This window comes from Babylonia areolata, chromosome 8, assembly GCF_041734735.1.
Source record: "Babylonia areolata isolate BAREFJ2019XMU chromosome 8, ASM4173473v1, whole genome shotgun sequence".
Taxonomy (NCBI): domain Eukaryota; kingdom Metazoa; phylum Mollusca; class Gastropoda; order Neogastropoda; family Buccinidae; genus Babylonia; species Babylonia areolata.
In genome coordinates, this window is record NC_134883.1 from 4,234,200 (window position 1) to 4,250,020 (window position 15,821).

Sequence of the window (15,821 nt, forward strand, 5' to 3'; positions counted from 1 at the left end):
CTCTCTCTGTCTCTCTCTCTCTCTCTCTCTCTCTCACACACACTCTCTCTCTCACACACACACACACACACACACACACACACACTGCTCACTCACCACCCACACATACCCTTCAGCCACACATATCAAAACCACCAATAGATCTCTTGGCACTCAGAAGAATTTAAAAAAACAAACAAAAAAAAACTGTGTGAAGCTGGGGCCTTGGACATAAGTGGAAAGCAAACAAAAGCTGAGAGAAAAGGCCATTGAATCTCTTATCAGTGCCTGTTGCCAATACAGCCAGCTTACTAATGGTCGCCCTGAACCAGGCCTTTGGAGCAATTTTCTCTGACATTTATATCATCTGGAAACAGCTGCCACTGCAGTTGGCTTGCTGTCAATGGTGAGAATAATTCATGGGCTGGGGTTTAAACACCCCAGCAATATTGATTGCTTCTTGTAAAACTGCATGTATGTTTTGTTATGCATGGATGAACGAACAAATGAATGAATGAATGAATGGGTAAATGAATGCGATATATAAATAGATGAATAAATGATACTTTCAAATAAATGTTTTATTTTTGTGTGTATGTGTGTGTGCATGAGAGTGAGAGAGAGAGAGACAGAGAGAGACAGAGAGAGAGAGAGGAGAAACAAAATATTATAAGATAGATATCATACTAAAAATTGAAAAGTCAAATAAAACAAATGGAGGACAAGAAAATAAGTTTTTTTTTCAGCAAAAGCAGAAAATAAGATAAGGAAATAAAAGAACTTTAACCTTGAAGAAGGAATAAAGAGAAAGCGGCGAAGGAACAATACACATCTACAGTCCTTGTGGTCAGTCAGCCTGTTAGGAACTCCAGATTTTCTTTGGATCCAAAATAATGGTTCATTTCATTTCTGGTAGTCTCTGAGGCTTTGTTCAGGAGGAAATGAATTAGCATACATAGCCCTTTCTCCAGAACTATTACAATGCCATTGATATTCACCCTGAGTCTCCCATACTGTCGCACCTTTGCTTTTAACCTGAGTGTTGACCTGAGTCCTCCACACTAAGTTACACCTTTGCTGTTCACCTGAGTCCTCCAAAGTAAGTTACACCTTTGTTGTTCACCTGAGTCCTCCATACTAAGTTACACCTTTGTTGTTCACCTGAGTCCTCCACACTAAGTTACACCTTTGCTGTTCACCTGAGTCCTCCATACTAAGTTACACCTTTGTTGTTCACCTGAGTCCTCCACACTAAGTTACACCTTTGCTGTTCACCTGAGTCCTTCACACTAAGTTACATCTTTGCTGTTCAGCTGAGTCCTCCACACTAAGTTACACCTTTGTTGTTCACCTGAGTCCTCCACACTAAGTTACATCTTTGTTGTTCACCTGAGTCCTCCACACTAAGTTACACCTTTGTTGTTCACCTGAGTCCTCCACACTAAGTTACACCTTTGTTGTTCACCTGAGTCCTCCACACTAAGTTACACCTGTGCTGTTCACCTGAGTCCTCCACACTAAGTTACACCTTTGTTGTTCACCTGAGTCCTCAGTACTAAGTTACACCTGTGCTGTTCACCTGAGTCCTCCACACTAAGTTACACCTTTGCTGTTCACCTGAGTCCTCCACACTAAGTTACACCTTTGCTGTTCACCTGAGTCCTCCACACTAAGTTACATCTTTGTTGTTCACCTGAGTCCTCCACACTAAGTTACACCTTTGTTGTTCACCTGAGTCCTCCACACTAAGTTACACCTTTGTTGTTCACCTGAGTCCTCCACACTAAGTTACACCTTTGTTGTTCACCTGAGTCCTCCACACTAAGTTACACCTTTGTTGTTCACTTGATTCCTCCAAACTGAGTCACACCTTTGCTGTCTATCCTGAGTCCTCAGTATGTAGTCACACATTTGCTGTTCATCCTGAGTTCCCACATACCCAGTCACACCCAGGCCTGTCTGCCTTGTCTCAGTGCCAGCTGTCCACAAACTCCCTTTTATTACTGATACATGTACATGTAGGCCTCCTTCGGTCATGGCTGACCATGGATAGAGTATATCCAACCTAATGTCTAACTGGGCTGTCTGCTTGGACCAAGCAGCGTCGCCTGTGACTGTAGAGACCGATGCGAGAGAGACAGTCTCTGTCGCAGCGATCACATGTGTAAGCTGATGCTGGTCTGTTGGCAGCCGTCCCTTTTCTGCGAGCTCGCTTTTCTACTGCAGCAGCTGACAGTTTGTCCTCACCAATCTGATTCTTGAGAGTGCTTCTCCAGCTGTTGCAGTCATCTGCAAGGTCCTCCCAGGACTCAGTGTTGATCTCAAGCACCTTCATGTCATGTTTGCAAATGTCTTTGTATCTCAGCTGTGGGCGGCGGATGCTTCTCCAATCCATCTCTCAGGCAAAAAGACAGGATGAGAATAGTGTAACAGAGTATCTTGGTCTGAAGCACTTTGCTAACAGAGTTCATTCTGGAGAGTGGGAAGTATGTAGCCTTTGTTAAAAGGCTGTAAAAACAATGCAATTCAGTAAGAAGCTGGGAGTATGCTTGGACAAACACTGACTTGCCACAAAAATAAACACTGCATGGCAGACTTCAGGGGTGTGGATACAGACTGTTCTGTGCATGAACTGCACGGGAACAGCATTTGCCACGGATGCTAAACAGACACAGGGTAAATGGCCCATTGCTTTTTTACAAGGGAAACTATAGCTAGTGAAGTTCACCAAATGTTTGTGGATCCAACCCAAATATCATGTCTTGCATTTACAGTTAAGTTCACCAAATGTTTGTGGATCCAACCCAAATATCATAAGTCTTGCATTTACACTTCTGTTAAATTTTCTCTGTTATGCAAAACATTCTGAAGACACCAGATGCATTTGTGCTGAACATTATTTTGTTAACTGAGCTTTGTTTCACTTGATTGTGTACAGATTTGTCCCAGTTTATCTGGTTAGTGTTTCCAATTGATGGTGTGGATATATTGTGGAAATTTTCTTGTTCAAAACTTTCTCTTTTGGAACTGACCAGCTATTTACCACACAGTCCAACAGACTGTTTAACAGTATGAGTATGTCTTTCTCTTTCCCCCTGTCCCAGCCTGCTCCTTACATCCATCAGCCTTCAACCCCCTCTCCTTTTTTATTAAAAAAAAAAAAAAAGAATACAGAAACAAATGCGGAGTGTAGCAGTCTTCTTCTTCTTCTTCTGCGTTCACTCGTATGCACACGAGTGGGCTTTTACGTGCATGACCGTTTTTACCCCGCCATGTAGGCAGCCATACTCCGTTTTCAGGGGTGTGCATGCTGGGTATGTTCTTGTTTCCATAACCCACCGAACGCTGACATGGATTACAGGATCTATTGCGCCGGTCGGAGTGTAGCAATAAATCTATTCAAAGTCTGAAGTCACCAGCCTGTGTGAACTATAACTCTATTAACAATGACAACATCAAAGGGTGCTAGTCTTCCTCTCAAGGTCTTGTGGAGTGATAAGAAAAAAACACACTCTTGAACGGTGGTGTGAGAGGATCCTAGCTACCTTGTCAGTCACTTTATCTACTGGGCTGCCTTGCCACTCTGTCTGTTTGTAGATGTATGTCTTTTCAGGGAAGTTTCATAGCAACAGATGTATTTAAAGATGTCCCAGCAACAGACGTATTTAAAGATGTCCCCAGCAACAGATGTATTTAAAGATGTCCCCAGCAACAGATGTATTTAAAGATGTCCCAGCAACAGATGTATTTAAAGATGTCCCCAGCAACAGATGTATTTAAAGATGTCCCCAGCAACAGATGTATTTAAAGATGTCCCAGCAACAGATGTATTTAAAGATGTCCCCAGCAACAGATGTATTTAAAGATGTCCCCAGCAACAGATGTATTTAAAGATGTCCCCAGCAACAGATGTATTTAAAGGTGTCCCAGCAACAGATGTATTTAAAGGTGTCCCCAGCAACAGATGTATTTAAAGGTGTCCCCAGCAACAGATGTATTTAAAGATGTCCCCTCACATAATGCAGTGCCTCTGTGTGCAGACGCCACTTCAGAGACGTGTTAAAACAACAGATGGCTGACCAGGACGCCCAGAAGAAGCAAACACTGAAGGACAAAGTGAAGGAGAGCGAGGCAGCAGTGCAGTACGACAATCAGTGCAGGTCCCAGGATCTCAACAACTTCGTCTCAAAGTTCAACTACCTGAAGCAGTTCCGCGACGACAACAAAAATGTAAGTTGTTCGCTTTTGTTTTTGCTGTTTAAGTGGCTGTCACATAATGCTCAAGTTATTTGCAGTGTGTGTGTGTGTGTGTGTGTGTGTGTGTGTGTGTGTGTGTCCATTCCATGCATATAACTGTGAACATATGTGCGTGTATGCATATGGCTGTGTGGGTATGTATATATTAAAATTTTGTGCATGTGTTTGAGTCAGTTCAGCCCATTGTGCATGCACTTTGGAGCGTAAAATGTAATGTGCAGTGTAAGTGCATACGACACATGGAACCTTGGTTTTTCATCTCATCCGAAAGACAAGCACCCGGACCACCACTCAGTGTCTACAGAACGGGTAGAAAATACTGGTGAGCGTGGGATTCGATCCTGTGCGATCAGATTCTCTCACTTCATAGGTGGACATATTACCACTAGGCCACCATGCCACAGTATGCATTAAAGTCTCCCCCCCCCCCCCCCATACCCCCCAGACTGGGAGAGACCTAGCGGTAATGCTGAATGATGTCAGAGTTCAGTATAGCACCTGTTTCGACCAACCTTAGCAGGATACTACCCACTGAAAGCCTGTGATGACTGCACTTGTTGAGTCCAGACTGAGTTGGCATAATGTCCATGGTGGAGACCATCACTAGGCCCTCAAACAGCAGCACACATAAATCTCCCAAAGCCTGATAGTTTTGACACAAGCTGACTGCAAGCACGGACATGAAAGGTAAACCAAGCAGGGACATGAAAGGTAAACCAAGCAGGGACATGAAAGGTAAACCAAGCAGGGACATGAAAGGTAAACCAAGCAGGGACATGAAAGGTAAACCAAGCAGGGACATGAAAGGTAAACCAAGCAGGGACATGAAAGGTAAACCAAAACGAAGCCTGCCAACAGATCAGCCACGTGAAATTGTACAGTTTACGTTTCATGATGACCGATGGTATATGGTGATGGTGACAAACTGTGTTGGTGCCATCCCTGGCTGCCTTCCAGACCAGGATGGCATGCCTCCACTAACCCCCTCCCTCCCCCTCCCCCCTCCCCCCCCCCCTCTCCCCTCCCCCACCAAATCGGAAACAGACCTGGCAACACCCCTGTGGACTATGAAAACTATGACATGCATTCATCCGACCGGAGCGGGAAGCTTTTTCCTAAGTGATAAGTGCGGCTGATTCGTCTTAATGTAGATGTTGGCTGCCTACACCCAAGAAGAAGAAGAAGAATATGATGATGCTGACTCAAATCCATGTTAATGCTATATACAGAACCCCTAATGTCTCCAGATTTCATGAGGCGCTATTCACCTCACCCGTTGTGAAGGAAAGCACTGTGTGTTGTGTGTGCAGTTCATGGAGAACCAGTGGCAACAGAGGCGACAGGATCGGCAGCTGGAGAACAGGTACGACAGAGAGGTACTGCGCTACAACCCCATCAACTGGAGCGGAACGCTGAAGTAAACATCTACCTCCTTCCTCCTCACCACACTCCTTCCCCTTCTCTGCCACAACTGGAAGAACTGTCACATTTGTCTGTCTCTGGGTTCAGTGTTGAGAAACCGTCCATTTAGCCCATGTTTTGGGTTGTTGGGGTTTTTTTTTTTTGGCTTTTTCATCAGTAATTAATGTTTATGAAGTTGACTCTGTTCCTTTTTTTTTCTGCTTATTTATGATGTTGGGGCATTTTCATTTTCATTTCATGTTATTTATCATTCTGCTTTTGGCATATGGTCGTTGAAAAAAAAAAAAAAAAAAGGGGACAAAAAAAAGGGGAGGAGGTGGGGGTGGGGTGGGGGTGGGGGCATTTTTTGATAGTTTTTCAGTTTCAGACAAAAGCAGTGCTTGTCATAATGTTCTTCCTCCACACCAAACTTACCATAAAGCCTGCCCATGGTGGTCAGAGATAATTGCAAGATAGAATTGGTTTGTTTTCCTGTTTCATGAGCACTTGTGAAACGGAAGTGGGAAATAGAAAGCAAGAAAATTAGAAAAAGAGTTAAAAAAAAAAAAAAAAAAGAAAGAAAGAAAGATGAAACAGCCTGTGTGGAAAGACAAACACGTCTGTTTGAAACTGTCCTATAACACAGTTTTTCCAACAAGACAGTGTTGTGTAAAGTAGGTCAGCTGGTAAACATGTCGAGCACAATGGGACGTGGTCTGTGACTGACACGGTGTAGAAATACAAGTCTTTATGGGGGTGGAGTCAGTCTGCAGGTGAGGGACAGTACAACAATGCATTTTTCTGTCTTATTATGCCACATGTTCTGTGTTTCTGTGTGTCCAGTGACTGCCAAACCCCTCTCCCAACAATACAGCATTAAACAAACTGAAAAAGAGAAAAATTCAACACATTTGTTGTAGCATGCTGCTGTGGACTCCATACCAGTTCTTTCATGAGCCATATCAAGAAAATGAATTTGCTGAGAGAAAGAATAATCTTATCTATTGTGGTATACTGCTGTGGAGTCACGTTTTTGTTGTGACATGCTGCTGTGGACTCAATACTAGTTCGTTCGTGATCCATATCAAGAAAGTAGATTTGCTGGGAGAAAGAATAATATTATCTTATTTAATGTGGTATACTGCTGTAGATTCAATGTAACTCCTTCATTTGCAAAATCAAAAGGAACATTTACTGTGATATATATATATATATATATATATATATATATATATATATAATGTACTTAAGCCAACCGTTTGCTTCTGCAGTCCTTTCAAAATGCATTTAAGCTTTGCAATGTGCTGCTGAGGTATGTTTGCGTTCATGTAGAAATAGGAAAAGTCACGCCAGATTTTGCAGGTGTTTGTTTTTATGTCTGTGAATATAAATAAACCACTACTTAAAAAAACCCTTCTAGTTGTCACATCAGCATGAATTGGCATCATATGTAAACTATTTGAATAAAAAAAAAAGAAGAAAAAAAGAATCCTGACACAATGTTTAATTCAAGGAATAGGTTTGATTTAGCAAACATTTTTCCTTCTAAAAGCCAGCATATGGTTTCAAATAATTTTTGTTGTGTTTTAATGAGGTGCAGAGTGAAGCCCTTCAAATAATGTGATCTGCTCAGATCACACAAAAGCGCAGCCTGTGTATAAAAAGGGGATTAAAAAAAAAAAAAAGTAGCGTAGTTGATATTTGTTTTTTTGTTTATTTTTTGTACTTTTTCTATTTGGGCTGGTTTTCCTATATGCCATGTTTCTTAGCTGCACTACTATTCTAGACATATACACTATTAATCAGGTTTGCAGACCATTTAGAGTTGTGGAACCTATTTAGTAGTGGTACTAAATGTTCAAATACTCCTTTTGCATGGTATAGTAAATTTTGATATCCACGTACACACACTACATGGTGTAGTTATGATTTATATTCATTCAAACACAACTGCACAATGTAGTTTCTGTTTATATACATACTCACACACAACTACATAGTGTAGTTACAGTTTATACACCCTCAACCACAGTTGCCATGCCATATTTTTCACTAAAGCTTTTTCAACCACAAGTGCCCTCTGTCAATGATAGTTGCTGTAAAATGCCCACAGTATAGATGCGCCAGCACAGTATTTTCTGCAAAGTAGTTCACGTGAGCGGTCTGTGTGTATTATGACAACTGAAATGTGATGAATATTTTTGCTGTGTTAAGCTATGTTCTGTTTACTTTGGTTTCGTCGGGTTAAAAAATGTTCATTTTAAAAACCATCCCTTGTGTGCAAGTCCAATAGAATTGTCTACAACATTGTTGCTTAACAAAGCTGTTACACTGTGATTTAAACTGGAATGCTTGTGGTTGTTGTGTTGGTCTACATTTTGTTGTTGATCTGATTTTAAAAAAAAAACCCAAACTAATATTGATTGAAATATGTACATGTGCTGTGTTCTTGTGAGGAAACCTGAACAGCGCATGATGCCACATTTGTGATATTCTGAATCCCACATACGCACAGAGAGTTTGCACGGAGGACTTCTGCTGAAGCCAACTCATCATGAGGAATGATAAGTATGGTGTCCAGGGTAAAGGATGCATGGTACTGCAAGAGAAAGCCAAGTTGAAAGCGAAAACACTTAGTTTCCAAAGGTCACACATGGTAATTATTTATGCTATCACTCTGAGTAGCTTAAGTTGAATTTTCGAGACAGGAAGGAAAATTATCTCTTGTCCAGTCTGTAACTGAATTTTCTGATCGGTACTGATCACATTTCGAAGTCTTTTCAGCCAGACCAAGGAGAAATCATGTAAAATACTTTAGAAGAACTTTTTTGCTCTCTTGTGAAATTTGCTGCTTCAAAATATTTTCCGGTCTTGAGTTTGTTTCTGCTGTTCAGAGGCATTCTTTTATTTTTATCATTTTACTTTTTTTTGGAAGAGGGTGGTGGGTGGGGGTTGGCTTCAGTTGGATGTTCTCTTGCTGTACTATGAATTACTTGACAGTATTTACATCTGTCCAGTGGATTGCAGTATTAACATTAAATGTGTATGTGATGTTGACTGTCTCAAGTAGTTAGACTGTACATGGAACTTTGTGCTTACAGAAATCTGCTGTGTAGCACATAACAGTATTAAAGCACCATGTTGGCTTTTATTTTATGTAGACCAGAAATAAATATTCTAAACTTGCTTTCAATTACCTTTAATATAAATTATATGTAATATACCACACATTTTTTGCTTCATTGTTGCCATTTGTTGAAGTTCAGAGTACACCATAAAGGCATTTTAGTTGTAGTCAGTTGCTCAATTTGTCATGTGAATAAAAAAAAAAAGCTGACCATTTCATGTTGTGGTTGATGACTGTTATATGAGTGGGTGTTTAACTCACTCAGTACGGCCAGTCCGCTCTTCTCCTCTACACACACCCCTCGGATGTCCAGTGGGTGTCTGAATGACCCAACCTTTAGCTTCCGTCGTCAGAATTGTGGTATTCTTTGTCAACATTCACCTCTTCAGTATAAGAGCCTTCTGCTTGCAATATTTTGATGATGCTAACTGGGGTGAAACGCTGTTAACGTCGTCTCTTTCGCCGTTCGTATGGAGAGAGTTAAACGAGTGTCATTTTTTTTTCTTTTAGCGACAATAAACTATAACACACTATTCATTATAACGGAAATAAGAATTAGAGTAAAGAATAAAAGAAAATACAAGAAGAAGAAATAAAATAAATAATATCATAACTGTGGAGAAGATGATGAAATTTCCATATTGTTATTGGAAGGTAATGAGACTCGTGAAAAAAATCACACACCTGGATTCTGGAAGATGATTTTTTTTTTTTTAGTGAAGTCATTGTACTGATGGCATTGTGCTCCTCCTGTCACACAACACAGCAACATTCAGAAACAAAAGCTGAAAGCCTTTCTAGAAAATAAAAATTTGTGTTATTCTATTTATCACACTAGTTTCTTGGAAACTAAAATGCACGCTGAACACACACACACACACAAATAAGTGCCACACATTTCAGGGATAATTATTAACTTTATTACCAAGCACACAGCACAGGATGATTCAATATCAATTTCACACATACATACACACAAAATTAAAGACTGAAGAAAACCATTTAAGAGGGATGCACCAAAATTAAAGACTGAAGAAAATCATTAAAAGAGGACAGATGACAACCAACCAAACAAACAAAAAACCAACCCCAAACATTTACGTATGGTTAATGACATATGCAAAATAATATAGCATTAACAACACCCACACCCACGAGGACTGCTATGGGTAATAAATGTTTAACTTGAAAACTGAATTGTTTTAAAACACTTTTAGAAATGTATCCAGCAATGTATTAAAACATTGTCAGACCATAACAATGTAAAAGTAATAGAGAACAAAGTTAAACAAACATACATATGCACCAGTACATTAAAAAAAAAAAACCCACACAAAAACCACCACCAGCATACATCTTTGATGGCTTCATTCACAGAACAAAGGTGTGATGACAAATTTTCAATATGCTACTATCCCCTAGAAACAGGAAACACTTCAATGTTGCCACCACATATCAAGAAGTGAAAGAAAGCACATGAATTATACAACAGGAGTGTGCAACGGAAATGCTTTATTATTATTATTTTTACTATTATAAAAAAAAAACAAAACAAAAAAACATTCTTCCCCCAGCTGTATCTCACAAACAGCCAGCTCTCTAGCTTTTAAAAGCCTGCCTGCATGCCTGCTACCCTGGTGTTTGCTCTGTTTCAAACAGTATATGCTGAACAGGAGCCGTGAATTTTCCTTTATTAAGATGTAATTTATCTGCTTATCATTCATTTCCATATTTTATCCGGTCTATCTGTATCATTTGTAATTGTTCATGCTTCAACCAGGTTGTCTCCCCTCCTTTTTTCTTTCATTCAACCTTTTTCTTTTAATTCCAAAAAAACTAATGCACTGACTTCACAGGAAACAAAACAAGAAGAATAAAGCGATTCTCACACACACGCACGCACACACACATAACAGTCAGTGCTGATGCAAGAAATATTTCAAGTATTTTGACATGATTGCTATTGTAGAAAAAACAAAACAACAACAATAAAAACCCAACAAAACATCAGTCAAGTGGTAAATGATGTAATATGTCAATGCCAGTTTTGATTGATAATAATCTAAAAACAAAATTCAATTATTCTAATACTTGAATGGAAAATCAACACTATAATTTTTCAGAAACTGTCCAAAAACATCAAAAAGGGATAAAAAAAAAAAAGAAAAAAAAAAAGAGTCAAACTCCTTTAATCGCTTCAATAATTATTTTCTTGACATAATTAAACTTTGATTTATTTTCTTCTGCGTTTGTGGGATTTTGTGTATAATGCTGCATCTTACCCCACTGGTCCGACTGTCAGAAGACTTATTCGGGTGCAGTCCAGCCAGTCATGGTTTGTTTGTGTTATCGTAACCCATCACAGGCAGAAGTAACAGTAAAAGTTTTCATGTGGGTGTTCTGATCTTCACCGTGCCTCACAGGACACGGCCGTGTCATGTGTATGACTGTTGTTGTGGGAAATAGAAAAGCTTTCCATTCCTATTCAATGCCAGGATCTGAACGACGTTGAAAAATGCAATGCACAAGTCATCCACTGATCATGCCTGTCATCAATCATTTTCCTTCTCCTTCTGTGGTAAAGGCTGCTGCCCTCACAGTCATTTGTTTCAATGAAAGGTTTGTTAGGTTTTGTGCACAGGACAGTTTTTACCCTGTCACTAATACGCCATATTACAATTTCAGACGTGGGGAATACTGGGCATGTAAATGTTTCTTCTGAACACCAATACAGATTATGGCAACTCTGAAACTCGGATTTGACTATATACACACAAATTATAGGCAATGAAGGCACATTCAGAGTGCAGTGATGGCCTAGAGGTAACGCGTCCACCTAGGAAGCGAAAGAATCTGAGTGCGCTGGTTTGAATCACGGCTCAGCCTCCGATATTTTCTCCCCCTCCACTAGACCTTGAGAGGTGGTCTGGACGCTAGTCATTCGGATCAGATGATAAAGTGTGGTCCAGTGTGCAGCATGCACTTAGCGCACGTAAAAGAACCCACGGCAACAGAAGGGTTGTTCCTGGCAAAATTCTGAAGAAAAATCCACTTCAATAGGAAAAACAAAACTGCACGCAGGAAAAATTCTTTTAAAAATAGGTGGTGCTCTCAGTGTAGCGACACACTCTCCCTGGGGAGAGCAGCCCGAATTTCACAGAGAAATCTGTTGTGACAAAAAAAAAAGAAAAAAAAAAGAAATACAAATACAATACAAATACACGTTATGATATGTTGACCTGGATGACTGGGAAAATCTCCATCCTTGACCCACCTGTCAACTGACTTGAGAGACAGGTATCTCACAGTGCCAGAAGCTCACCCACTTCCTTTCCATGCACATCATAAAACAAATTCTAAAAAAAGGTTACTAAGTCACACAACAAAATTAGTTCATGTCCTCCATATTTTTTATTTTTACCACAAATGAATCAGTGGGCTAGGTAAGCAAAAAAAACAAAGATGCACAAAAACACAGCAAAACAGTTACTAGTCATTAACAGTTTGGATTTTGTTTCTAAAGAAAGAAAACAAGAAAAATACTTTCAGTTTCTCCTTCATATGTTCAAAATATCTGCAGCAGAAATGTACAAATAATGAGTAACAGAATCAGGACATTTGGCACACTGACATTAATTAAAAGCTGATTAATATCTGTAAAAAATTGTCATGTTTACATTTTAACACTCCATAATGCAACATAGTTGCTTGTAATGAAAGAACAACGAAAGAATTATATTTCAAAAATCAAAAACAAACATTCACATGCACACACACTTACACACACACAATTTAGAGATCCAGGAATTTATTGCATGTCTTAGACAGGGGACATAACTGGAATCACCTCTGCAATGGCCATCACAAAGATTGCCAGGGGGAATAAATTTCTTGGCTGCAGCTAAATGGAACAGAGTTAACTTACATTCAATTGCACATGAGTGAGCAGCTCAGTTATTCCCAACAAATGCAAAATTATTGGCACTGTTCCCTTACAAGAGCAGAATTACCTGTATAATTCAGACATATCAAAGTAACATGGACAGACTTCAGACAGATGTAAAGACACTGCCCTGCACTACCATGGAACTATAATTACTTGAGATCTGTCCTGAACAGAACACAACATGAAGTGGGTTGTTCTCTTTAAAAAATTACACCAATTTTGCTTATGTGTCCAACAACACTCCTTTATTAACAACTGTCAACGTGGTAAAGACTTGAAGATGTCTCCCACGTCAAACAGTTTGTCTGAAGTTAATGACCATCTTAGTTGTGTCACATTTTCATGTTCTGAATCAACAGTTGCACATCCTCTTGTCACCTTCAAACACTGTTTGATTTGCTGAAGATTGCATGTACTTAACTTGGTGTCAACAACACTGAACAAACATGATCATGAACTAAAAACAAAAGAAGAAAAAAAATAGGAATATTCTCTCAACTTTATGCACTTTCAACAAGTAAAATATGTTTCATTATCATCATTATTGATACTTATATTCTGCCTATCTTCAGTCTGAGACCAAGCTCTAAGCGTTTTACAGAGTCATTTGTACAACAGGCTGCCTACCTGGGTAGAGCTGACTGACAACTGCCTTTAGGTGCTTATCGGTCATTTTCTGTGTCATTCTGCCAGGCTTTATTATAAGTGGTTTAGAAATATGGTCTGTCAGTAAACTCACTGAACGAAGTTTTCAAAGAACATAATGATAAGTGTAAGAATGAACAGCAAAATAATGCTTAAAAATGGACATACTGGTTTCTCTTTCCTTTTTTATCCATTATTGAACAGATGTTTGAAAATCACTGTTATGTAGAAAGAACAGGATAAACACTACACAGCATGTATAATCTAAAATGGTACAGACACACCTGGAGCACTGAGCAAACCCGTTATCTTGCTGATCATTATTTCATGTATGAGGTCCACGTTTAGGACCAGATAAACGAAGAAGTTTTTATTTTCTTATTTAAATGAGCAGAGGATTGCTTACTTCACGAAGATGAAATGCAACAATAAAAACAGATAGAAAAATATGTGAGCAAACAGCGTACATGTACACACACACAGATACACAAAATGTCGTAAGAAAATACTGAGACAAGGGAGGAAATCTATCCATTATAAAAGGAGTTGAAGCTCTGCCAGTTGCATGAACAAAAAAAAAAAAAAAAAAGAACAAAAAAAAAAAAAAAAAAAAAAGAAGAAAAAAAAGAGAGAGAAAAACAAACAAACAAACAAGCACAGGCCCTTTCCATTGTTCACACATACACACACACACACACACGCACACACACATTCCTGGGATAAAGAATAAACTGGTGTAGTTTTGGGACTGTAACTATTTCAATTATCACAGACAATGAAGGCTTTGAAATAAATAAACACAACAATACCATCTTTTTCTCAACATGGACACACATCCATAGACAATATTCAGATGAAGGCAGCTGTACAATGCAAAGCAGTTCAGCACAGTATCGAAATATCAGCTTCATTTCCCTTGATGTGCGCACACACATGCAAGGCATGAAAAAGAAAATGATGTAAATGAAAGTGTTACTTGCAGAACAATCATGATTCATTCAACTGTTATAAATCACTGAAATACAGAAAAGGAAAAACATCTAATATTGAGTCTGTTGAGTCAAGGCTATGAAAGAAGAAACTGGATTCAACTTGGTGGCAAAATGGTGAATTCACACAATTACAGTAACTCTCAGAGTCAGCCAAACATCACATAGGAACAAACTGACATGCGTAGCAGATGCAAGCAGAAACAGAAAAGACGTGTGTTACAGGAGACAGCAGACGTACCTTAATATGGCAGAGACCAATCGCTAGCAGACTGAAGTCACTTCCAACAGAATGCTCTCGGCGGGAAAAAAAAAAGAAGTAAAAAGCCTGAATTCTCTCTTAAAGGATCTGACATTCCACACCAGAGCACAGTGATCACCCTGGGATAAAGAATAAAGTAAGACCTATGGACACAGATCGTTTTCTTTTCAATCGCCAAAGACGTGGAACAAGCTCCCAGATAACCTCCCGTCATTCTGATTCCCTCGTATCTTTTAAATCTCGTCTCAAAACTCACCTTTTCCCTCAGCAATAAGTTCAATCGTGGCAGGTCCACTTCCTTTGCGTTGGCTGTGCTTGACTATGTGTGTATACATATGTATGTGTCCATAACTACATGCATGTATATGAATGTGTATTGTGTGTGCGTGTGCGTGTGTTTATGTAAGTTTGTGCCTGCCTATGTTTGCGTATGTGTTAGGGTAGCTGTTAGATACACATGTATGTTAAAATGTATGTATGCAGTGCGCGTGCGCGCATGTGTGTGTGTGTGTGTGTGTGCGTGTGCGTGTGTGTGGTCACATTTTGGTGTGTGTATGTAACATAGATATGATGTTTTATGTTAACAAAAGCGTTTTTGTAAAGCACCTAGAGCAGATTTCTGGATAGTGTGCTATATAAGTATCCATTATTATTATCACCCGCAGGCAGCTCCCCACCCCCCAAAAGGAAGGGTGACTCAGACGTGTCTGTGTCGTGAGGAGGAGGGGGAGAGGAGGGAGCGCAGTCTGGTGAAGAAGAAGGGGGTGACGGCCATCACCAGGATGGACAGGCCCAGCCAGGGGCGGTAGCGGATCCAGCCCAGGGCGATGACGGTCAGAGACAGGGAGATGGACAGGGCCGCGTTGAGCGTCCACACCCCCATGGCCACCAGCTCACGCACGATGGGGAGCCAGTCCACTGTCAACCCAACACACAACCAGAATCAATGTCTGCCACCATTATCCTTGTGTCCACTTTCCTGTCTTTCACACACTCAGTCAGTGATGGTAAAAGGAGGAGTTTGTATTATACTCCATGTTTGGTGTTACATATACTTACCATGTCAAACTGATGCAAACTAGGCCTATCGGTTTGCTCTGCTTGGCCAAATTTCGCGCGACTGACAGTGAAAAGATGAGTCGTCTTGCCCCGGTCCGCTCTCAGCCAAACGAACGTCACTAAAAGCTATAAGCGCTGAATCATTCCTTTGGCCAA

At 39.9% G+C, this 15,821-nt stretch overlaps 2 protein-coding genes across 3 annotated transcripts in view; one reads left to right on the forward strand and one right to left on the reverse strand.

Annotated features, from left to right (window-relative positions):
• LOC143284467 (uncharacterized) overlaps positions 1–8,977 on the forward strand; it is a 14,696-nt gene extending 5,719 nt beyond the window's left edge. Inside the window, exons 3-4 of the mRNA XM_076591124.1 lie at positions 4,020–4,209; positions 5,547–8,977. Coding sequence (XP_076447239.1) covers positions 4,020–4,209; positions 5,547–5,657 — 301 coding nt within the window. The 3' untranslated portion in view covers positions 5,658–8,977. The remainder of the gene's footprint in view (positions 1–4,019; positions 4,210–5,546) is intronic.
• A 691-nt stretch (positions 8,978–9,668) lies between these two features.
• The window catches only part of LOC143284466 (transmembrane protein 43-like), a 28,027-nt gene continuing 21,874 nt past the window's right edge, over positions 9,669–15,821 (reverse strand). For both annotated transcript variants that reach the window (XM_076591123.1, XM_076591122.1), the window contains exon 12: positions 9,669–15,524. In XM_076591123.1, the coding sequence (XP_076447238.1) occupies positions 15,304–15,524 (221 nt within the window). In that variant the 3' untranslated portion in view covers positions 9,669–15,303. The remainder of the gene's footprint in view (positions 15,525–15,821) is intronic.